This window comes from Chamaea fasciata, unplaced genomic scaffold (genome assembly GCF_029207755.1).
Source record: "Chamaea fasciata isolate MVZ Bird 193981 ecotype frontalis unplaced genomic scaffold, bChaFas1.0.hap1 SCAF_2, whole genome shotgun sequence".
Classification (NCBI taxonomy): domain Eukaryota; kingdom Metazoa; phylum Chordata; class Aves; order Passeriformes; family Sylviidae; genus Chamaea; species Chamaea fasciata.
The window spans coordinates 20,565,021-20,590,680 of NW_027094087.1; the positions used below are offsets into that span (position 1 = coordinate 20,565,021).

The 25,660-nt window shown below is 37.6% G+C and overlaps 2 protein-coding genes across 6 annotated transcripts in view; one reads left to right on the forward strand and one right to left on the reverse strand.

Annotated features, from left to right (window-relative positions):
* Positions 1-25,660, forward strand: part of CMSS1 (cms1 ribosomal small subunit homolog) — a 221,130-nt gene that overhangs the window by 45,570 nt on the left and 149,900 nt on the right. The window lies entirely within an intron of this gene.
* The window catches only part of FILIP1L (filamin A interacting protein 1 like), an 84,234-nt gene that overhangs the window by 27,017 nt on the left and 31,557 nt on the right, over positions 1-25,660 (reverse strand). The window contains exon 4 of the mRNA XM_066175198.1: positions 24,650-24,828. Within this exon, the coding sequence (XP_066031295.1) occupies positions 24,650-24,828 (179 nt within the window). The remainder of the gene's footprint in view (positions 1-24,649; positions 24,829-25,660) is intronic.

A 25,660-nucleotide genomic window follows, 5' to 3' on the forward strand; every position in this document is an offset into this window, starting at 1 on the left:
TTTCTTAAATGGATTCAACGAAAAAACATGGACTTCAGTACTTTTTGGTGACTCTACAGAACAAAGATTTAAACACTGTAAATTTGTAGATCTTCGGGTTATTTACCCCTCTGCCTCCACTCCAATAAATACAGAACTATATTTATAGGTAAATATTTGTGCATAACTCTAGCCAGTAGCAAGGACAGAGGAAAAAAGTGGTTCTAGTTATTGTAATGCAGTACTTATGATAGTACTTATGCAGCCTTTTTGTGTTTAACTTTTAAAATAATACAGAAACGTCTCGATTCCATTTGGAATAAACAGAGGCCTAGAACTAGAAAGCTGCAAAAGAACAAGTATATTTTTGAATTCCTAATGTATGTTATACTGGTTCAATCCAGATCCAGTTGTGCATGACCTCTTAGTTTGATTCAAGTTTGGGACACATGAAGTTTGTTAGTTCTTTTCTGTTTTACTCTATTTTTCTGATTTTAATGTTTTTATTTCAAATTTCCCTAGTACATGGGCAGAGGCTATTATCACATAAAACATATCAGTCCTTGGTATTGCTGCTGAGTAAAGAGGAGCATACATGAATCCAACACCACCAAAATAGGAGGAGTTATTTTGCTAGAAGCCTAAGATGTCCAGAGTGACATAAGGTTATACAGAGCTTGACAAGAATAAACACTTTGAGAGCTATAAAATTGCTTTGACCTTGGGGCTTGGGAACCTAAGTGGAGCCTTAACTTTTAGCTATCTGTGTGTGTGTAAATCAAAGCAAGTCATGCCCAGAAATGTTGCTAAGTATATTTTTCTCAGCAGTCAGTGTGACGGATGGTTGCAGTTCTTGGAGCACTTGTGGTAGGCATAGGTATCCCTGGATCAGAAACACACATAGCTCAGGGGCTTCTGGAAACCCTTGTCAGTGGCTTTGCTTGTGGAGAGCAGGGTCTGAGTCGGGGGGAATTCTGAAGTGCCTCCAGATCTGTTGGGAATCACTCTGAAAAGTTTATGCAGTTTTACACAAAGGAGTTCTGGGTGTGTCTGAACTTCCACGAGCAATAGTTCCAATGGATTTTGACTTCTTTCAGTTAGTTAATATTTAGAATTAGTGACTGAGAGCTGGTTGTGATACCTTAGCTTTAAATGATATCCTGGTCTGTGTTCCACGTGAATTGATGTCATAGAGTTTGGGTCATTTAGTCAAACTTGGACTCATTACTTTTGCTTCGATATTGGGCTTTTTTGGAAGCATTTTCTCTATTTTAGATACTTACCAAAAGCAACAAAGCTGCCCATTTTTGGTAGTGAACTCCCACAGGCGTCAGGGAATAGCATTAACATAAGAAATACAAAAAGAAATGGGGAATCAAATTTGTGAATCCTTTTGCAAGTACAATAATTTCCTAAGTGCAGTATAATAGAGAGACCAAATCACCTAGTGGAGTTTGTTTGTTTCTTTAACTACTGCACCAGCTATTAAGTTTTTTCTCTTCTCTTCCTGTGCTGTTCTGTGACTCTCTCTGTTTTTTGTGTGCATCTAGGAGCCAAAACCAATCAAAGTGGCTAACGTTGGTCAGGTGAGGTTCCAGTTTGTCATGTCAGAAGAAGAAAATCCATTAGTGGATTATTGGAAGGGGGAGGGAGGGCCATGTTAAGATGCCAATGTCCAATGGAGTGACTGGGTGGGAATGGTTAGAGGTATTTTTAGCATTTGTACTGGAATGCAGGGAGGCTCATTGATTGCACTTTTGTTCCCTGAGGGAGGTCAGTGGGAAAGGGAAGAGGTCCAGAATCGGAAGTAATCGGCACATAATCACAAATGTGTGCTTTTCACTTTTTCATTCATCTGAGTTTAGAAAGGAGGATGCCTGGGTGTTGCATTTCTGCATGGAGTATCTTAGAAATCTTGTGTTTCAAATAGGGCCAACTTGTTACTGTCAATTGCATGGCATCGAGGACAGAGAATGTCTCTCATAATGAAGAAAAATGTTCACTTTGTTTTCTAGTAGAGCTTTGGGTTTGATTTATTTATCTGTCTTCATTCTTCTGACTCTGACATTGTTCTATCTCTCTCACTATTCATAGTAGTTTCTTAAGTGACAGTGATTTTACTCAGCTGATAATAGAACCTTATTGTTTTGTTGTGTCATTTTTCTGGTGAATATTTGAATATTTTACTTTCACTAAACTTTTCTTCTCTTTTAAAAACCACTTCTTCATTGACCTGAGCTATGAAAGCTGCTATATCTAAACCCCGATCAGGTGACAGTCCTTTCAAAGTATATGTTTGTGTACATGGTTTCATGACATTTATAGGCTGTTTCTACTTGGATGAACAATGAATGTACTGGGAATGTGTTCATGTGCAACATTTGAATGCAAATCCTAAGTTAAACACCTTCATAACTCTTAAGCAATGGATGTATTGGTACAAGCTGGAATTCCACGTATAATTTCTCTCTTAGGAATTACACAGATCTCTTAGGTGTTCTTTTGGCTGCTGCCTTTTGGGCATATGCTTTTTTTTAAAGTTGCTTAGAAAAAACCCCCATTTTTTCTTCTTGTTCACGGGTTCAGTTTGGGAGAGAATTTTATTCAATTTTTTTGAGAACCTGTAAATTCAAATGAAGTTGAGCTGGGTTGTTCTGTGTGGTTTTTTGTGTGACTAATTTAGAAGAAAATTGTGATTCTGTTCTTGGTGTCAGCAAGTTTGTAAGTGCTACAGAGCAAGCAAACCAAGAAGGGGGACACAGCTCTCGAGCAGCTGAGTGGTTCAAACTGAAAAGTGCTTGGGCTTCTGAATGCTGTGGCTCACTCTGAGCATGGTCAGATGTTCTGTTACTTCCAAAGAACTATTACATCATCTTACTTGCAAAGTCACGAGGCTATAGCTGTCTTTACATCCAACAGAGTTCTCAAGTGGGATATCAAATACATGCATTACATAATCAGAACAAAGCCTTTATTGGTTGATTGTACCCTTAGGGTGGGATGCTGAATGGTAGTTGCATATGGAAGACATAATCTTACAGAATTAACTGTTTCTTAACCATCCTGTCAACAGCTATGAGGTGAAATAAGAGCCTGAGGATAGGATTCACTTGGGAAGGGTGTAGCTAAAGACAATAAGATTTTAACTTGGTTTAATGAGTTCATCATCTCTCTGTAAATGCATTTAACTGTATTGAAACAAACAGAAAGAACCAGAAGAGTTTTATGAATATATTTACAGACTGATTTGCTGAGCTGTCATGTGGTGTAATTCCTGTTGTTAATGAATTCAAAGGAGGTAGACCAATTTCCATCCGGTCTTGGTTTTAATTTACTGGAAAATGATCCACTTAAAAATACCAGAAATAAATTTTTTTTGGTTATAGAATATTAAATTTGTCTTTCTAAGCTAATTTAAGCACTTTTTAGGGGTATTCACTTGTTAAGGACCATATGTGCAAAATATGTGTCTGGTGATTTTAATTGGTCCAGTTCAGAACTGATCTGGTTTTTAATAAACCTTTTTTTGTGAAAGGTATAATATAAAGCTTATAATTCTCAAGCTTATAATTCTCAAGCTACATGAAAGTGATACCAAGTTTGGTCTTTTATTGATTGTCATGGTATTTTTTGTGATCTCAGTCTAGTTTTAATGAACCTGGATTTCATAAACCTCATTAAATAAATTAAATAAACAGGTAAGTCCTTACTCTGTGGGAAATGAGACCACATTAAAAAAACAAAAACCAAACAAAACTCCCACATTAAAAAAATCTGAGCTTTATGTTATGATGATCTACATGTGATTTCCTGTGTTGTCTTAATGCAGTTTTTATATGTGGCTTCAGGGTAAAATTGCACCGAACTTTTGAATTACAACTGCTAGTCAGCCTTTGGGTATGTGTACCTTTTAGACTGGAAGGTGTTTTTCAAGGAAAATGGTGACTGAACCCGAGGCCATGGGTTTTGTTCCTCTCTTCCCTCTTGTGCTGCTCCCAGACTAAATTAGGCTCCAGTATGTGTAATCCATCAATATTGACTTTGCTTTTGAGGTATATTTGTTGAAGAGTGGGAACTTGTTGGCAGGTTCCTTTTTGTTACTGTGCCTGTCCCAACATATCCTTAGAAATAAAAAATTTGATTTGGTCATGTCACAGAATAATTCCCCCGGTTCTTCACGACGTCCATTTCAGATGGACAGTGCTCCCATAAAAATCTTGGAACATGATACTGATTTTGGAAGTGTTAACCTCAAAATACTCTCCTTGATCCTTCAAGGACCACTGGGACAGAAGTGTGTGTAGTACTGAAATCCTCAAATGAAAAGCAAGGCATGTACAGCACAATTTAAAACTTCCTTGTATATTTGTCCAGGTACAGCAGACAGTGTAATTCTTTACTTTTTTATGAAAATGCGTACCCAGGACAGTGTGGATGAGCGCTCAGTAGACTTAGTAAAGCTAATATGCAAATATTTGATGAATGCAGGTTTCAGCTGTTATCCATTGGATGGGCAGTAGGAGGTGTTTAGCATCCTGCTAACTTGCTTTCCTTTTACTTATTAGCAGTTCTGTTTAGAAAAGTTGAGAGGGGAAGGTTGGGTGGGGGGATGAGCCTGTGTGACATTTTCTCTCCGATAGTTATTCATGTAGGCATCTTTCTGTCTCGGTCTCCCAGTGATATTTATACCAGTGGTGGAGCAGACATTGGGGCAAAGGATTACTAGTTAATTTGGAGAGCTAAATATACATATGACTGATGTGTTGAGGAAAACATCACCACAAACACCCTCCAGGTTTTGGTAGGGAAGCATCAGCCTGTAGGATTTCTCTTTTTGACAGTGGATCTTGCTGCATGACCTTTCAGCTTTTTGGCTTCTCTGAATTGTCCTGAATACTACTCAGAAATGTAAGGAAAAGCTTAATTCTACATGAATTGCAGTCAGTTTTATAGGACACCTTGGAAGTAACAAACATCAGACCCTGGGATGAAACTTAAGTTTAAAAACCAGGTAAAAATAACCCAGCATGTCCAAGAAGAGTCACTCAATAACAAAACTAAACAAAAGTAAGATGTGCTGGATAGTTCCCATTCTTAGCATAACCCATGTCTTTAAGTAATTACCAGTGGTTTTGCAAAAGTTAGAAAATACCAGGTTTCAGGCTGTGTATCTCTGTTGGTTTCATTATGCTCTTGATAATTTAAATGGAGGTAAAAGGTAATTCTTTAGTCTCTGATTATGCAGTTTAGGTAATTTTCTGACCTTGAATGTATGGTTCCCTTTTTTTCCTTTGGAAAGCTCTATCTGCATGTCCTCACATAAAAAAACAAATCAACAACCAAAAACCCTAACCAAATGAGAAAAAAATGATCCAAAAACCGGAAATCAATGAACTAAAGAAATGAAAAACAAAACCAGGAAAAGATAAGATTAAGTATTGTTACGTAGTGATTGTGGTGCTGATAGTCAGTGCAAGAGCACCAGAGAAGAAAATGAAGGGTTTTTTTAAATTCAGTTTTGTTTATTAACACTTTTTATTCTGTGAAACTTCTCTTAAAGCTGGTCAACATACCTGCTTTTGTGCTGTTTATCACTGAGTGACTCTTTTGGAAATGCTTGGTTATTTTAAACCTATTTTAAAAATTTATCTCTTGATGGACTAATTACTTCTGTTTAATGGTACCAAGGTAACTGCTCACTTCTCTTTTAGCGGATAGCATCCATTTTCTCCCCCTCCATTCATCTTTTACCCTTTTTTTTCTGCCTACCTTCCTGAAGAATTATCTGCATTATTTTAGCTTTTCATTGTCTTCTCCTGACAACGAAAACAAGGGCATGTGTAGTGTTATGGATGTTTTTTGAGGTGCACTACTCTGGAACTGTGAAGCGTGTGCCCAAGCTGACCCTGGGAAGCAGGAGTTGCAGGGAGAGAGACTGCAAACCACTGGTCAACTGAGCAGTAAGTTTACAAGAATGTTGGATCACCAGTGTTGATGCTTGGATAAGCAATTCACAAAGGAATCTTCCGTCTGGAAACTGAAAGGAGAAAAGGTTTATTTAAGGTGGCCTTTAAAAAAAAGAAAAAAGGTAAAAAATTGCTTCTCCGGTACATGGCTGCAGCTATATATTTTGCAGCATGAGTCATAGCTAGCTTTATAGTTCTAGACCCCTTGCATAGGAGGAATAAACTTTGGAGAAGAGGAAGTTAAGAGAAAACAGAAGTGTGAACAACTGCTAATGGTGCTCTCTCTGGCTCCATTCAGTCTGCCATTCCATCCTACTTGAAGGGGGTAATTCAGAGATTCCTTTCTTGGCATATAAGTGGCAACATATGTTTGAAACAGTGAGTGGAAAATGTAGGAAAAAAATGACAGGCATATGGCAATAGGAAGGCAAGGAAAAATTTGTTGCCCTAACGTTAGCCACATAATTGGTACACTTAACTTCTGGGGGACTGATTTATTTAAAGACAAAAATGTATGCTCCTATTCAGGTTTTCTATGCGTGGCCTTCATCTTACAGTGCCTTCATAATTTCTCTGCTCTGGATGGAGTGGAAGGTGATAGGAGAGGTTCAGAGCTTCAACCAAGGAATAGAGGGGGAAATCTGGATGCAAATAGACAAACCAACCTTCATTCATATTCTCATTTTAAAACAGGAAGAATTGAAAACCTTTATTTTAATATTCAGTTTTGTGCCTTCTATTTTTTTTTCTTTTTTTTTCTTTTTTTTTTTTACCATATTGAGTTAGCTAGAATGTTTATGTCTTAATGCAATATAAGATATACTGCTTAATGAATAGAATAGCTGTCCTGGAAACAGGCATCATGTAAAATAGTGTTTCCAGTATGCAGTACATGCTGAGGTAACCTGCTGACTTTTTTAAAAAGGGCTTCTACCCACGCATACATCTGTGCACAATTGTAAGCAAAATGCAGAATCTCAAACTGTATGTGATGTGGAGAGAATGTGGGTAGTTCTTTCTGTGTCCTCAGTTTGTTTTGTGCCCTGAGTTGAATAATTCATTTCAAGGGAGAGTGTTGTTGGGAAGGTCAAGGTCAAACCTAGTCTTGTAGAGTTTCTGATGACATGTAAAATGTCTGTTTAAGAATGCTCTTTGGCCTGAAGCTGAAAACTCTACAATCCAAAGAATATATTCTCGAAAATGCTTAGGAGGAAATCAGTCTGTTTTCTTTCTATTGAAAAATAATTTATCAAAACCCTGGGAGAATGTCTCCCACCACATTTGCCTTCAGAAATGTGGCCTCTTTTCTGAAGAGTGGTGAGGCCCTTGGAGAACTGTAACTTGGCAACTGATTGGTCTTGTTATGGCCCTTACTCCATGGGGATCTTAGTCCTTGCATGGAAAAGGAAAATTGACTAAATGACGTTTTAATTTTGTTCACTCTTCTTTCTGACCTCTTCTGGCTCTGGGATTTTATGGTCTAGAAGTTTAATTTTGAGATGCCAAGTCTTATGTGAGATTATAAATACTGGTAAGTTGATTTCATTTTGCTAACAATTGTGGCTTATTCTGGGGACTGATGGGCAGATGCCTTACCAATCTTATTTAAAAGTATGCTGTGTTAAACTTCTAAAAATAGATTATAAGCCAGCTCTAGCTTTTTAAAAAAAGAAAATCAAAACAATGAAAACAGCCTCCATAATTAGTATTGTGTTAACAAGTAACAGTCTGAAAACTTGAGAAATCTGAGCTAGTATCTCTACCAGAGTAAATTACATCACAAATACTGTCAGCAAAATTAATTAAAACAAATGTTTCAAAAGGAAACCTATTTATGTTATTCTGGTTGTTACCCATGTTAGCGAAAAGCCAGGAAAATGCTTCTGAAATTCATAGAAATCTTTGGAGTTAAAAAAGAAGAAAAAAATTCTATGTGGAGAGAGGAACCTGTGCAACAAAAATTATTAATGTACTGCTTGTTTGGGAAGAAAGAGGAGACATTTTAAAAGAAGTTTTAGAAAAATTATTAAACATTTTCTATTTGATAACTTCTGTATGTCTTATTTTACTTACATGCAAATGCATTCAATTGCTCTGTAATTTGTTTGGGTTATTTTGTTTGATTGTTGGCTTTTTAGTTTATTGACTTTGGTGGAATCACTTCCATGCAAGCAGAATCCTGCAAATGTGCAGACTACAGCAGTGTAGGTCAGAAGGGACAAGGACATTTATCCTTTCTATGAGGCCTAATTATGCATCAGTTTGAAGAGTGCATTTAAACAGATTTGGTCCTTCTGCTGCTCTGGTCATGTTTTGGTTTCTGAGCAACTAATGGTTAAAGAGAGAACTACATTTTGTATCATAAACACTTCAGCTGATTGGAGTATTTCCTTGGACTGGCCATCACACCAGCATAAAACGCTGTGAGGACTTGTCATGTTAGAGGAAGAGCTTTTTGCTCCAGTACATTGGCTGAAACATACAAACTGTGGCCCACTGTCGGGTGTCAGAAGGGAATCAGTGCATGGCTCTTATGTTGTTGTACTCCACCACCATGCGACTGTAGTCTCAAGGTGTGACATCTTTATGGTGTGGGAAACTCCCAAGTGGTTTGCACAGCTTTTTAAAGCATCAGGGTTGTTGCCTGTCTGTGTGCCATGAGTGGCAGCCATCCAGTAGAAGGGCAGATTTCAAAGGGACATGTATGGGCTGTTTGCTGGGTATGGAGCACACGTGCATATGTAGCTATTTGTGAAATCCTAGCACTGAATTCGTCCTTTTCCCCTTCCCTTTTCTTGAGTTGAACAGAAGTTCTACTGCTCTATTTTACTTCAATCACCATATAGTGAATGCTGGAGGAGAGAAAGCCGCTGCTGTTGTCCCTCCCTGACTGAAGGTTGAAACCTGTGCTTTTATGCCACCTATCTTTAGATAAGATCCACCAATATTTTGTCTTTTCCTAATAAAATGATAAATCCTTCTCTAGATAGCTGAACTTTAGGATTCTGTTCTTAGGCAGAGTACTGGGAATTAGTTGCCCTGTAAAAAGTCACTCTTGTTTTTACCGAGCTATTAGCTTCTTAAAGTATAACTTTGGATATTTGAAAAAATCTTTGTGCAGATGTGTAGCTCTGACTTTTGCATGTGTGACCTGTGCTGGTGCACAGCAGTGGGTATGAACTGTTTTGAGTATAGCTGCAAATTGAGTTGGATTTGGATATCATGGTGGGGTTCAGTCTGCTTTTTCTAATGCTGAGAAGGTGAGATGTTCTCTCAGCTGCAGCTTCTAATAGCAGTAGATTTGAACTTCTTGAAAATTCTTTAAATCCTTTTATCCATTGTCATTGGAGTTGGTTTTTTCAGTCTCAAATATAAGCCGTGTTGGTTTACTGTACTGGGATGAATTTCTTCTATGGGTCTTGGGGATCAGTATTCTTGTTTACTTCCCCATCCTGTCTGAGTGCTGATGCTGCTGTAGATTGTTTTCCATGCTGAAATTTTGCCTAGAGATGATTAGGAATTGCATACTCTGGAGAGCTCTCTGAATAAACTAAAGAGACAACAAATCTAATGCTTTGGGTGTTTATTGCAAATTATAATTTGAAGTTTGTAAATATTCTAAGAGGAGGATGCAACATGATTACAGTTGACATCCTATGTAAATATTTGGGCTTTAAAGTCTAGAATGTCTTCTGATGTTGTTTTATACCATTTCCTTTTAAGCAGAATGTTTGTATGTTTTTAAAAGATGTAAACTCCTAGGATGTTAGCTTATTAGTGTGGAGAAATAAAAGCGTGCAAAAATATCTTACCTGTATACTAATGAAATAAACATTTCAACAATGTAAATAGATGACAGTAATTGAAACCTAAATGCACTTGAGATTATGGTCACCAGGACAGGAATTTTACATTTCTGATTGATTTCTCCCTGTCTGGGAATAGACATTACAAACTCCTTTCTCTTTGCTTCCTTCCAGGAATTCAAAATACCTTAATTTTTTCATATTGATTTATGTGTATTAAGGGCACCAACAACAGCCGTTGCTATTTTATAGTGACTTGGAAGCAGAGAATAAAAAGATTTGTAAAGCATGTTAGGACACTTGTTCTAGGATATTATCAGGACTTTTGGCATAGAATACTTAACAGAAGTGTAGGAGGCAAACTGTAGGGTAAGCATGGACAGAATAATTTTTTCTATAATAATGTCTCATTTTGATAATGTTGGGGGTTAGGTTTGTTCCTTCTTTCTCTAAAAACTTTTTTCCCCACAAGTTACCAAGGAGACCAAGTGTTGGATGCTTGAGAGTACTTAACCGAAACAAGGAGGTGGACAAAGGTGGAAGGGGGAGATAATGCAGGTAAAAGACAGAGCTTGAGGCGACTGCGGGCTCTTCTTTTTCCGGCGTTCGGGGAGAGAGAGAATGGCTGTTGCTGGCTGGAAGAGTTTCACTGTGGCCAAAGGGATCCAGTCCTGGGAAATCTACTATCACTGGGTCGGCCTGAATCCGGAGTTTTCCCGGCCACCCGCGGGAGCTGGTCCGGGCACTGCCTCGCCTTCGGCTTCTTCGGCGCTGCTCCTCTTGCTACAGTGTGACCCTGCACCCCCTGCGCTGCCGGGACATCCTGCCCATGCCTGCCGGGACACCCTGCCATCCCAGCTACCAGCCCGGGACTTTTCCACTGTTTCAGCTTGGTGCTCTGAGGATCCTGCAGGGACAGCGAAACCAAACTGCCCTGGGTTTTGTGAAACAAAGCCCTCAAGGTTCTTGGTACTGTTTTCGTTTGTTATTAATGCTGTAGTTGTTTGGTGGGGGTTTTTTTGTGTTTGTTTGCTTTGTAATACATACTAGTAAAGGACTGCTATTCCTATTTCCCAAATCTTTGCCTAAGAGCCTCTGATTGTAAATTTATAATTGGAAAAAAAAAAAAAAAGGAGGGGGGGGTGGGTTTACACTCTCCATTCCAAAGGAAACTCCAGCTTTTTTTTACCTGGCAGGTACCTGTCTTCCTAAACCACGACAGATTTCTAATCAGAAATACATTTGAATTCAAAATAATATTTTTCCCTTCTTTTTCACACATGCTGCTGAATCCTCAGAAACAAGTGTCAACCATTTCAGTGCCTTTATTTTGCATCTAAAGGCTCAGCAGAATTTCCTAAACTTTTGGACTTAGAAATTCCTGGTTGTAGTGTCATAATCTCTTTATCAATAAAAGAAACAACTTTTTTGACGTACCTTTAGTTTTGGAGTTACCCTGCTTTTATATTAATTGAGGCTTTCTTTTTCCATAATGCAAAGTAAACTAAAGAACAGTTCCTGAACAGCCTTCGATCTCCATTCATGGTGCTTTTTGTGTGATGCATTAGATTGTGTCCTCTCTTCATACATGAAACAAGAAATCTTGCAGAGAGAGGAGGTGAGTGCATGTATGAGTGGGTACTGAAATGTCACTGGGTATGGATGATTCAGTTGAAAGGTGGAAAGCAATAAAGAACATCAGATGTGCAAATCTGTAAAATAAAATGTATCTCAATATATGTATGTACAAAAATATGAGCCTGTATGTGTATATATATGCACTTAGATTCATCTACTACATTAATGTCAAATTCTCAGAAATGTGGTAACAAGAGAGGACCGCTTTAGCTCATGTCAGGACAATGTGCTTTAGTAATTTCTCCGTCCCTGGAGAGCTTATTAAACACTAAACAAAATATCTAAGAATATAACTGATTGAGTGTTTTAAATTATGCCCTTTTATTTGGCTCGTGGCCAGCTGCTCATTGCACAGGGCTGTGGCAAACAAAACCTGTAATTTACACTGACAGTATCATGCAGTTCACTCTGCAAGCTTCTCAACTCAGAACTTTTGTAAAGTAAACATTCAAACAAACCTCAGGTTCTTAATATAAACACATTTTGTAACTCTAAACTTGGCCAAACAGTTAAGAATCAAATAGGGCTTGTATTTTTTCCCCTTCCCATGAAAATGTCATTATATATTTTTCCTTTCCCTTGCTGATAAATAGGGATATCTCTACATGAGTAATGAGAAAAGACAGCAGTAATCATTTCTCACATTTCTTTTTTGTTAACCATGTGGTATTGGAACCAATTTCCTAACTGTTTTATTTTTTACTACCAAGTGTATCCTAGAGGGCTGTCACAAATTCCACCATACATGGCATATATGCTTATCACATTCCACTTGGTCCAAACTCAGAATGCAGAATGCAATTTAGTGGACTTCTATGAAATGTATCATTTTCAGCTATTTCTGTGATTTTGCTGTTTGCCTTTTTTTTGCTCCCCAAATTTGATGAATTAATTTTCTTTTAAGAGGGTGTTTCCATAAAACTGAAGTGTGAAGTCTAAATGTGTAGACACAAGTAGAATGGTAAGAAATCTGAATAGGCAGATGCTGTAGATGTGAAACAGATAAGCTGGGTCAGATGCATTGGTTAATACCTGCACACAAGGGAGAAGTACCAGAAACTGCTGCAAGTGATTGTGGTATAAATAAAGAGCCCAGTACAAATTTATCCTGCAAATTGCTTAATCAAAGAGAGGTTATGGAAAGGAGTAGTGACCGAGCTACGTTATCTATAGGTCATCACTTCTGGAGTGGGATTTTAGTGTGTGTAAAGATGCCTGTCTTTAGTCACTTGAGTGGAGCCGTATTTCCATGGGCAACACTGGGATTTTGGGCACCAGCCCCAGAGTGGAGGCATCTGAACAAAGTCCCCCACTTTAGATCTATAGGCTGAATCCTGCCTTTAATGCCAAACATGGAACAGAGTTCATCTTTCTGTTTCTGAACATAATTTACAGCTATACTCAAAAGCAGAGGGGGGATATGAGCACTAGGAGAACAGAACTTGCTCTGTGTTAGGCTTACTAGAAGGTGCTATGATATACCTGTCATGAGATCATCTCGTGTAGGAATGGAGAAACAGTAACATAATCTGAATAGGAAGAGAAGGCTGGGATTCTTTTTGAGCTGCAATCAAAACTTCGTCTTTTGCCGTAATGATTGCAAAACTTTGTACTCTTTTTAGAGCTGATGACAAGAACAGAAAAGGAAATTGTATTGAATGATTTTAATACTAAGGACTGAAGTATCCGAGAACAGATGGATCAAATAAAATAAACATTAAAAAAAATCCCAGAAATCAATGCACAAAACTTGCATCTGAATGTCTGCTTAGTATATACCTTTTCAAGTATTTACACATTTCTCTAACATGTAGTTGTTTGTACTCTCTTGTTTTATGTATTTGTTCTGAATGCAATGACAGTGAGTAAGGCTTGGCACCTGTAATGACTTGGAGTGTCATCATTCCATTTTATGCAGGAAAGTGAGGAGTTTGTGTGAAATAAGGAAGGGCTTCTTGAGTATTATACAGCAAATCATCAGCTTTTTCCTTCCCACTGCAATTATAACACCTGAACAAAAAAAATAGCATGAGAAGTTTCTTAAATAATTAAGGTAGATGTCTGGATGCTATAAGGAAGTGGCATGGTATTCAAATGGTTCAAGATGGATTTTTTTCTGCATTCCTGGTCTTAATATCGTCTTGTGTTGGGATCCAAGTATTCCACTGTCCTAATTCTCAAAGATATTTTAGTGTCTTAAATATTCATCATACAGATATGGTCTAATTGCTCTTTTATTTCTGTGCATTCATTTGAAGAGGACTTGTGATATGTTCTCTCCAGCATTTTTTGAGATAAATGTAATTGAAGATATTTTTAGCATTTTTCTTTTAAAAACAAACAGCCTCTCCCTTTCTTCTTGGAGGTAGGAGAGCTCTGCTTTATTTGGAATAATTTTTAAAAGCCTAACTGTTCCCTTGAGCTCAGCATCTTTATTCCTCTCCCCATTATTTTTATGAACTGCTGCATGCCTTATTTCATTGGGAAGTCTGGCTGTGGCTCTCTAGGAGGATGAAGGCTGCATGCCTGAGCTCTTTTCAAACTATGACGCCACAAGCAAGTACTTATTTCTTTAAAATTCAACTAAGTATTTCATTATAGATATTTTCAAGAGACTTATGCATGGGTTCCCATGATCTCATTCTTTGATTTTTAGGAAGAAAGGAAAAGTAAAGGTTGTGATATTCTACAGCTATCCAAATATTCAGCTTTTGCAATGGCAAATCAAACTTCTGATAGTACTTCTTCATTTGGGTGCAGTAAGGATAGGTAGCTGTTTGTATAAACAGCATTATTTGCTGTGGAAAAAAGCTGGCTCTTTGTATTGTGAAACGAAATGAGTTATGGAAGTTTGTTTCATGACTGGATTTGTTTTATTGGCTAGTAATGTGCAAGCTACCAGGCTTTCCACACTGTTGGGAGGAACACAAAGGTTTTCTAAAACATACTCTTATCGAGGTCAAACTGCCCTCTTGCTTGGACACTAAAACGTAATCTGTTTTCAAGAGCCCAGTAGATACTGAGTAATTCAGAAGATTCTTGCATTTTAGTTGAAGTTGCTTATGGATGAAGAAATGGGATGATGATGGATTGGCACACAGGCTAAGAAACTCAATTAAAAATGGCCTTTGTAAATATCTGTTTCAAACAATTGTATGTAAATAGTCAAACCGTCAAGGGCTTTTTTATGCACATTAAAGAGAAACATGTCCATGCTGGGAGAGGGGTAAATGAACGGCTCCAAGCTCAGTTAGTCTTGCTTCTGTTTGGATTCCAGGATTAACAGGATAGAGCAGCAAAGTGTTACTTGACGACAGGTGGGGAAGGAGAGATTGTGACAAATGAATCAAATTAATTTTTTACTTCATTGTTCAGAGGAGAAAGGTCTCCAGATTCTGATTTCAGCCTTTGTCATTATTTTTGATAGATGATCAGTAGTCTAGCATTTATATGATTATCTGTTTGTACATGTACTTTAACTCACAGAAGATTTGGATATGCTTTTACACAGTAAAATACATTTCTCTTGTTTGGCTCCACTTTTCTGCTTTCCTTTTTTTGTTGCAGCTGTACAGCTCCTACATCAGCATAATGTGTTCTCTAATTTTGATTTAAATACTTATCAATGGTATAATCATATTTCTCTGGATGTTCTTCTCACATAGTTTAGAAGTGTATAAAACCACATTCTATCCATGGCCACATTCACAACTGGACAGACTAATTTTTATGTTGGATTCTTGAAGTTGCGAAGGAGCCCTTGCACCCTAGTTCTTTGACTGTTTGGTTTGTAGTTGGTTGTTTTTTTTTTGTTGTTTTTTTTTTTTTTGTTTTTTTTTTTTTTTTTTTGTTTGGTTGGTTTTTTTAAATTCTGCTTGTTTAAAATGCTCTGTGGTTAGACAGAGCTTTGCTATTTCCTGTCAAACTTCATTAGCTACCTAAATGCTTTATTTCCAAGAATACAGTTTTAATGATCGCATCTCTAATTGGTGTGTTATCCTGAACTGTGTTTGCATCTGCACCTGCCTACTTTCTGTTAAGTTTAAATAGTCTTCATCTCAATTTTAAGCTTAAATACCAGTAGCCTGTTTTTGTTTTATTTTAGGTAAAGTTGTGCATCCTGTTCCAAAAGGCCTCTACAGTCTAATAAAACTGAATTCTTTCTTTCTGCATCACTTTCTCAACTACTGTATGAAATATGACTTTATGAAATATGAAATAATGCCAGAACCTGTACTTTGGTACTACAACTATTTAAAAGATGTAGCCATGGAGACAGTCTTGTTTCAGGTGGCTAAAAAGCTAATTTTTTTCTCCAAACACATTGAAAATTCTTTTATATGTTGTTATTTTTATCATGAACAGCTCCTTCTCAGTTTTCTCCAAGAAATTCTCTGGATGTCTGCTGTGTATCATAAAACCACCTGTCTTTGCATTTAGTAATCAGAATACCCAAGGGCAAGGTTGTATGTACTGCTTTGAGACTCAGATCTTTGCATATGTAACCATTAAACAACAAACTTTAGTGAAATGCCGGCAGTGAAATCTGATATTATATGGAATTAGCTGAATTTTAAGATTGGTTGCAGACAAGAAATTTTGACCAAACTAATCTTAAAATTCGATAATCCTTATAAGCATATATGGAAAACAGGCTGATTCATGGAAAATAAATGTTTTATGTTGTGCAACTAGTAAAAGCTCTGTTTGGAATGCCTTCTTTTCTTTGTATTGGAATGCCTGCTTTTCTTACTTTGCATCTGAAATTAAAAGAGAGCTAAAGATGGGAGTTCACAGAGATCAGGATCTTGAATCTGTAAGAATGTTCCTTTGATAAAACTATTGAGTTACGCACCATGCTGTTGGATATTTGCTATTGCAAGAAATGACACATCCCAAAGTGGTATTACAAACCTCTTTACCCTCTGGTAAACTGAGGGCTTAGGAAGCTAAATCAGCTCAGCCTTTGTGCCCTTCTCTAGGTTCAGCTCTGTATATTTCAATCATCCTTTATTTCTAGGCCAAATGCTACACTCAAGGAGACCTAAAGCACATACAGATGATCACAGCAGTTTTCATTGTCTTTTCAGGAGAATTGAACTGTGTAAACTCAGAGTTTACTCACTGCTTGTTCGTTCAGAGCTAGTGTTGGCTGCTACATTGTGTTCAGAGACCATGAGAAAACTGGGTTCCGGACCAAAGGCAATCTACATAGAGTTGATATTTCAATAAGAGTTGTGGATGACTAGCAATTAATAACATGGATTTATGGATGTGGTGCTGTATTACAGTGGTGAAGCTTTGATGAGCTTTGATAAGCATGTTTACAAGGTCCTTGGAGTTTTAACAGAGTGATTTTCATTAACTTTATTTATAACCTATAGTTTTTATTGGCTATACTTAAATCTAGCCTATAAGGATTTTGAAGGTTTATAGCAAACTTAGAGATATAAAAAGTTAAGTAACTTTATCCACTGAATGTGTTTATCCAAATATGTCGTCAAACTTCTCAATTTCCCTTTTAGAAAGCCAGTTAGGGACAGACTGACTCATTCTCCTGTCTCACAGAACACAAAGATATCCAGAGTTTAGCTGGCAAGACTGTTGTAATGAAGGGAGAATTTTAGGATTTCAGGGAGTTAGTCTTGTTTTTCGGTTCCTCATTTGGATGCAAGATGAAATTTTGAAATGAGAAACATGTGAAATCTTGTCTAAACATTTAATAAATGATGTCCCAATTTCCTGATGACTTAAACACAAATCGTAGGATGTGGACATTCCTAAAAGTCATTTTAATAGTAAATTTATACATCAGAATAAGGTTTACAGTGCTCAGAATTTCTTGATAACCCTGACATTTTTAGCAAACAAATCAGAGTGAAGGGAGAGGAGGGTGCATGGTCTCCATTTTTGCTAGGTTTTATTTCCTTTTCTGCAAGGTTCTCTGATTTTGTTCAGACTATGAGGAGGAAGGAGGCTAGCATCATGTGTAAGGAAGTGCAAGCGAGATGGTAATAATTACGGTTTTGTGAAATGAAAGGGTAGTTTAAGAAAAACAGGGTTTAGTACCTATTAGTACCTGATAATATTTGTGGGACATGTCTTTCCCCAGTGACATGAAGATGCTGTGAAATTGCTGAGGCTAAGGAATTTCCCAGTAGCATATTAAAGCCAAAGACCTTGACTGCTTTTTAAAAGTGAAGAGCTCTGTTCTAAGTTGCAGGGTTTTAATCAGCTCGTGTAATTTCAAGCAAAATGTGTGACTTGGGAGGTATTGGCAAGGAATTAAACAAGGCAAAGAGCAGCTTTAGTGATGTACTTTTGCAGTGCCTTAAGTTGGATGCTATCACTGCTGAAGATGCTTAGTGGATCTTGGTCAGAGAAAGAGAGCGGACCTGTGCAAGGTATATCTCTTGTAGCTCATGTACACATTTGAAAACAACCATGTTTCTGGATTCAGTGAGTTTCCCTTCTCCAACGCAAAGGCAGAGTCTGGGAGAAGGTACCTGATGCTAGGCCAAATCTGGCAGACATAAATCAGTTAACCGAGTAATTTCAGTGTTATTGTCCCTTTTGGATTTTTAATCTCCTATTTTGGGGAGGGGAAAGGAATAAAAGTTTTCTATGGCAGAATACTTCCCCTGACATCTCTCAGTAGTCATCAGGACTATTGGGTTTGGCGTTTTTATCTGCTTGTTGCTGTTGTTGATGATCAAGTTATGGTTTGAGGGTCTTTAGTGCTTGAGCCTTCCCTTGCTGAATGTCTGTGCAAGATTCAGCTTTTACCGGCCATCATAAACTTCTCTGTGGGAGCATGAAGGGACTGGTTAATTCTCTGCCTGCTCAGTCTTTGAAGTTCCTTCAAGTTGTGCCTCACAAAGGCCATTGTGTCAGATTTTTTCCCTAGGGGTGTGCAGCTGAGACCTACCATACCAGGGGAGTGGGCAGTTCTTTATTTGGAATCTTCCTGAAGCAGACCTTACTGCAGCCCACTCAAACTCTCCTCCTAGGGTTTTATCTGCTGTGTATCTCTCTGTTACCAAAATGGGTGCCTTAGGGTTCTTTTTCAGTCCTAGCCAAGTATTTAGAATCTTTCAGTAGAGGAAGTACTGTATTGAGCTGTTAAAGAGAATTAATTATTGAATGAATAGAAAAGCATAATTCTGTTTATGACAATGCAACTTCTGTAGAACATTTCTAGGGAGATTTGGATTTCTCTGTATTTTGGACATCTGAAATGAGATGTAAAACTGTCGACACTGCATTTGGAGAACAACTCTGTTGCAAGGGAGAGACTAGATGGTCCAGGTTTTCTTGTATCTACTCCCATTTGCTACTCTGAGTCATCCATCTGACATGTGCCTCCTCATTACACACGCTGAAACATACACAAGTCTGAATCACAAATTCTAAAAACCAGAGTTCATTATATGTCCTTCTCAAACTTTTATATAATTTCTGTGACTTTTTTCCAATCATCTTACTAGAAAGATACAAATATTGAACATAGTTTTTCAGTGTGTTCGCACTCTTGATCTTCAGACTTTACATAGGTTTTGTTACCTTGTCCCAATGTGTGGTGTTTTTCTGAAAGGCTCTAAAATGTGCATTTCAGGCTAAAGAAACAAAATAATGTATGTTCATGAAAATCAAACTTGCCATGTGAGATTTAGATGTTTATTTTTAGCAGTTTTTTCAAGTAGTCTCTGTTCTTAACAGATTTAGTGCTTTTGATCTTTTTATTTATTCTCTGAAATTACTGTCTCAGCACAGAGTTTGAGGCTGAGACATTTTTCTTAAAATGCTGCAGTCTGCCATGCATGGTTCTCTCCTCTGTGTGTATATAATACTCAGAGGTTTTCTAGTTGGGCATAAATGCACTGAAAGCTCACAGCATGCCATGGGAAACTTGGTTGAGTTTAGATCACAAGTCTTGGTAACTGGTGTGTGACCTGCATTCTAAGTTCTCATGGCCATTTTCTCCTGCCTGTTTTTAAGATATGAAACTAATTATAGCACATGTAAGTCACTTAAATTTTCCTGCCACAAGAAAGATCTTAACTTCATTGAGATTTCTCCTCCTCCACATTCAAACAGGAGTACATCCTCTCCCATAGCCATGGCTTTTTTTGGAAAATAATGAGAGTGTCAAGTTTTTTTATCTCGGAGAACGATTTAGGGATTTGTCTGTCTGTCTGTCTGATGTTGTGTGTTTGCTTTTCAAAGTTACAGTTACAAAATCCAGTGCCAGTTTCTCCCTCTCTCACAGCCCCACCCTGCAATGAATCAGAAGTGCACCCTGTCTTTCTTTGGTCACAGGTCTTGGTACAGTCATCTGCTTCTATTGTTGCTTACGATTAGGCTTGTTATGCTGTGCCATTCACCGAGGGGTGCACTCAGTCTTATTTGGAAATGTAAATTGGTGACTGGAGTGAGTCCCCATTGCTGAGGGCAGTGCCTCCCCGTGAGCATATTTGGCCTGTGCTTCATCGCCCATGCTGGTCACTGCTTAGGTGTTGATTTACAAGAGCCATAAATATGCTGAGACTTGCCAGCTTGGAAAGGTCATCCTTCCCTTTGAGTTCTGACATGAGGGTTAAAAGTGCTGACCAGGGCCACCACCCTGGTGGTAAAGGGTGGCTTTCCACAGTTGTCCTTTTCAGAATTTATGTCCTTTTGCAGGGAGGGCAATGAGCATCTCTTTCCCCACACAAGAGGCGAGAGGGTAACAGTGTAGGAGAATGTACTTTGGCTAAGGTTGTTCGTTGTGCCCTGCCCATCCTCCAAGTGTGCAGTGATATTATTGGTTGCTAATAGTGATAGTGTGCCTGAAACAGTGAACAGATATGTTGCGTGCACAGAATGAAAATAAATCTTAATATGAGTCTCTTTTTCTGTGTCATTCCACCAATGTCAGTGGAGTTGCATGAGAAATGTTCGTCATCTAGGTCTCACACCTCGTTGCTAATGACAGTAGGTGGAATAATTTTGAATTGCACCACCAATCTAGAAAGAACTTCTCAGTTAGGTTAACACTGAGCCCTCTTTCTGTTTGTATTTATTCTTGGATTTTTGCATTGAAAAAACATAATGTGACCTTGTTTAGCAGTTTTGAGATCTTAACCCTAAATTCTGTTTATTTGCTTTAAGATAAAGTATTTATATTCCATCACGCACAAAGGCTGTTGTAAGCATCTTCAAATCCTTGAATTGTGACAAAGATTTGATTTCACAACATCTGTTGAAAGTTATGTAGTGCAACAGTACATAGTTTTCCACATACGAGCATGAGGTAATTAATCTGTGTACATCACTTCCTCGAGTCTCTCTTCGTGCCTCAGTGGTGTTATTAGTGGGCCTGTCCCATTGGAGTGTAGTGTAGAATAAGAATGCTAATGTTGTGCTTGTGGTGGGTCTTTCTTATTCACCTACAGAACACAAGATACCCATGAAAAAGGTCAAATGTACACAGATCTGGCATCCATTTCACAGCTTGCAAGACATAGTCTCCAGCATATGTAATACATATAACTCATTGCCAGAAAGCTAAAAGGAAATGATTGCATTTGAGTACAATGCAATCTACAACAATAGTTCAGTGTGCATGAAATTAAAAACCGCTGGTAACACGTGTAGAATAAATAAGTTGACAGTGTTTATTTTTATTGCAGCTCTCTGCAGAGATAAGATCCTGCTTCTTATAATATTTAATTAGCTTCATTAAGAAAAATAGCAAATATTAATTATACCCACTCTTCCAGAATATTGAACTTTCCAGAGCTGGACATGCAAGATATCGTTGTTCCAATGTGTAAGTGTGTTTGAATTAAAGTATAGCAATGTTATGGTGGCAACTAATACACTTCACCTTTTAGTTAAAATGGTTCCTTCTTTTCCTTGATACCCTGTCCTGAATTTCAAGCACTGTTTTACTTGATCTACTGTGGTAGCAATTACTTTCATCTGACACTTTAAAATAAACCCCAAACTCCCTGTCTCGACCTCTCAGTTTCTTGAAATTGTCTTTCTTACCAACTCAAACCCTGAGCAGTCTTGTAATATCATTTAATTTTGGTACAGTTCTAGTGTGATGCTTAGTCCATGTAATAACATTGCATTAGAGCGTAAGAGTGTACTGTGAAGGTACACAAGAGAAAAAACATAGCCTTAATTCAGAATTGAGTGTGCATCCAAGGAAGATACAGAGAAGGCTGAAATAGCTAATGTGGAAAGGTTGCCCATTGGCCTCTTTTTCTCTACAGAACTTTTCCTCATATAATAGGGGTTTCTCAGTCTTCTGGCTCATTTGTGGCTCCATGCTTTAAAAGTGTGACTGAAGATGAATCAATACAATGACAGTAGGATAGTTTTATTCTTTGTTTGCGGGTAAAAGTCTGTTGTAAGGAATGAGACTGTTCAGTTTGAAGATCAGTCTTTGTCTCTGAACTATAGCAAGAAAATGGAGGATTAGTTTTTGGCTGGCGACCAGAAAAATGCTTAAAATGCCTAAAGGGTTAACATTGAATGCTAATCTGGTTCTCATATCTAGGTTTTCACTCTGAGCTTAACCTCCCAAATCTGACAATGTACAATTGCTGAGGACAGTCTTGTCACCTTACTGTAAAGTCAAATCCCTGAATGGTTAAGGTGAAGAGCTTTTACTGAGTCAACGAAGACTTATATTTTGCACAATCCAAACATTAACTCTTTCAATGAGAGATGCCATTGATAAAGGGCAGTATAAACGCCATAGAGAAGAAGGGTTGTCTAGTTTATGTAAAACATGATAATCTGATAAATTCATCACTAAAATTTTCATTTAAAAATTCTTCAGTTTTGTTTTTCCTGAGGCAAGAGAGAGGAAGTGCTTTCTTTCTGCACTTTTCTATTTATTTGAAAGTATATCCAGAACAGTTTGTAGGACTTGGATCTAACTAATAATTTCTTTATTCTTGCCGTAAGAAGTAGTTTTCAGAATCTCAGCATCACTGTCTCATAACATCTGTTTTTTTTCCCTTTTGATCACATAGTCACATATTATTCATGTACTTTCTTTGGCTACTATACATTGTATAGCCTTCAAGGATATCTTTAGCATATGCTGTAGTCTTGCTCTTTGTTAAAAACAAGGCAAGTCTTTGGCTAATTGAAGTCAGGGATTTTGCTTTGAACTTGAAATTCTGTTTGGAATGCTACATATCCATCATATAGAAGAGGATATTGCTTCTGGCTAAAAAAAAGTAAGTTCATTGGTGAATACCTCCTGCTTTTTTTTTTAACTTGTATTGGGGGTAAGCAAAAATTCATGTCATTGCTTTGCATGTGAAACTTTTTCTAGAGTTCTTTTTGTTCTTGTTCCAAATGCAAAGTTTGCATTGTGAGAAAATGTAAATTTTGGTAAGAGTTTTGAAGTGGAAGGAAGGGTCACTTGGCCATATCAGGCAGGCTCATGTAGGAAGAGCTGTCTTAACTTGGTGAGTGGTTTTTAGGTTGTGGGTTTTTAAATTGCGTTTTTCTTTTTCTTTCTTTTTTTCTTTTTTTTTTTTTTTTTTTTTTTTTTTTTTTTTTTTTTTTTTTTTTCTGTTATGGCAGGCAACTGTGTGGAGATCTTGATGGTGACATTACTTGGCAAACAATTTGGAATCAGCTCAGCTAGTGACATCACACCCCCTTAAGGTTTTCCACATAAAATACATCCTCAAAAAAAAAAGATCAAAATTGAGACTTAATCTGCAATCTATTATTATATCCTCTAAGGTCTCTTTAAGCACCTCAGCATTCCCCCTATTCCCACCATTTTCCAGGCAGCTTGACTAAAAGTAGCAGACAATAGTGGTAAATGCTTTACAGTCTTCTTGGGAATGGGAACAGAGGTGGGGCAGAGGGGGAGGGATAGAGGGATATAGAGGAGGGAAGAGAGTTTTAATCTCATGTCTAACCTGTTTAAAAAAAAAATACTCCAATACTTTGTCTTTTCCTCTGTGCAGCTTTTCACAGTGTGAGCACATTTTGATGTAACATTTTGCCACTCTTAGCAAGTGGTGTTGTCTAGCTCTGCCTCTAAGAGATGAATATCTCAGATTTTGAGGAGAAGACGGCAGAGACGAAAACTTCCCTTGATCTCTGGGTTTGGTTCCTGATTGATGATGATTCCCAAGAGCATTTCCTAGTAGGTGCTTTTCTCTATGTGCCTATGCTTGCCTGCATCTGTATACATTTTCCTGAGAAACAAAATGTTTCCTTCTGCAGCCTCTGTAGCTGTGAGCCGTAAATCTGGCTGTGTGCTCGGTGTGTGCTGCCTTTGGTGGACATGCAGGACAGAGGTGGAGCACACGGGGTGAACGCTGCCAGAATACCTGGGACATGATGTTACACAGGCCAAGCAAAGGAAGAATTATCTATGCATAATGTGAGTTTAGAATGGGCTTGACATTCCCACACCCAAACATTTCCATCTGTTCCTAAGCGAAAGGAAACTGAGACAATATTCTCCTATCTTCTGGGCAAGGTATACAGGGAATAGGAAATGATCTTTGATTTTTTTTTTTCCTTAGGATGTGTTCAGTTTTATTGCAGATTCAGAGAAGTCAAAGTATAAAGTGGCTTCTTTTAAAGATAATAAGCATTATTAAATTCTTCTTAATTCTTCTGAGAATTGGCATTGAAACTGTAACACTGCTTAAACAAGCTGTGGCACTTCTAGGTTATTCTTAAAAAATAAAGCTGTTTTTATGGGTTTTATGCCAACCCTGATATGAGACCTTTGTCATTCTTACTTTCAAAGTTTTCTGGAAATTATCCTCTGCCTTTGCTTTCTCTCTATGTATTTCTATGTTTTGTCCAAATATCTATGTTTCCTTGTATCTTCTGCCATGAAAGGCTGCATGCTGATGACATGTTCTGTTCCTTCCATACTGTAGTGTGTACTAAGACTCTAAAACATACTGAAAGCAGGTTCACCTGCTTCCTGTTGGTTATAATGTCATACATCTGCATGTATTCTTTGCATTGTAACATCCTTGGCATCCTGCAACAGTGCTGAAGAGTCTGCCAACCATTTGACCTACCTTGTTGGCTGATGGAGATGTAGACATTGTTTGTTAGAAGTCATTAGTTATGTTTTCACAGCTGAACTCTCAAAATACAGTTCCACAAATGTGCACGATTTTTAGTGGATACAAAATAAGAAAGCAGAGAGATCCTTAGATGTAATGTTAAATTGTACATACTTCTTACTAGTATGGTAAGAGGTAACCTTACCTTTCACATTCTTGTTCCAGCAAGTTGGTAAACTCATCACTTTTTTCCATGTATTTGCTGTGCTTCCTCTTCTCTTCCTCTAGTTCATACAGTGTCTGTCTATGTGCTTTTTCTACCATTAGAAGTTGTTCAAGCATTCTTCTGTGAACTTCTTTCTGTTTCTCTACAACTTTATCAAGCTGAAAAAAAAAAACAAACTAAAAACTCCTGAAATATTTTGAAACTTTTGCTTTCTTGGGCTTTTATTACCAAAAGAATTTCATGAGCAGCTTAATAATTACTAAAAGAATTTTAAGAGCAGCTTAATATTATAATAATAATAATAATAATAATAATAATAATAATAATAATAATAATAATAATAATAATAATAAATGTAGTAGCAGGGTCATCTGGTATCCATTTAATTCTCTCAGTCTAATCCCAACAAATTAGAAAAATAAGGTACTGTTTTTCAGGACCCTCTATCACCTTCCTTTCCTCCTCCTGCCATGAATGATCCTCAGCATTTTTTAACTAACAGTTACTGTTCTCAGAGTTGTGCTTTTCTCATTGATCATTGTGGTAGAGAACCAGACGTCTTGGCAGAAGAAGCATTGTCCTATGCTTCACACAGTGAATGACTGACTAGAAATAGCGACCTGACTTACAGTTGCCTAGGAAATAAGAGCATTGAATTGTCTTTGTAAGGTAGAGGTAGATCAAGAAGCAGTTTTCTGGTTTCACAGTAAATGCATGGTTGTGCCAAGAGTGCAAAACAATCCTGTCTCTTGTGCTTACTCTGAGCATGGCTCTGGGTTTGTGGAATAAGTAAGTGCTGAATTTTTTAATAGTTAGAAGTATTTCTTTTTAATGGTGGCATTTCCTGTTACGTTCCTCAGATTGCACATGTTGTTGAGGTCTTTGTCTTTCAGATGGCACGTTTATAGCACAGTTTGAGCATAAAATTCCCCTGCCTTCCTCAAGGATTTCTGCTTAACACCTGATCAGAGAATCATTAAGGATGGAAAA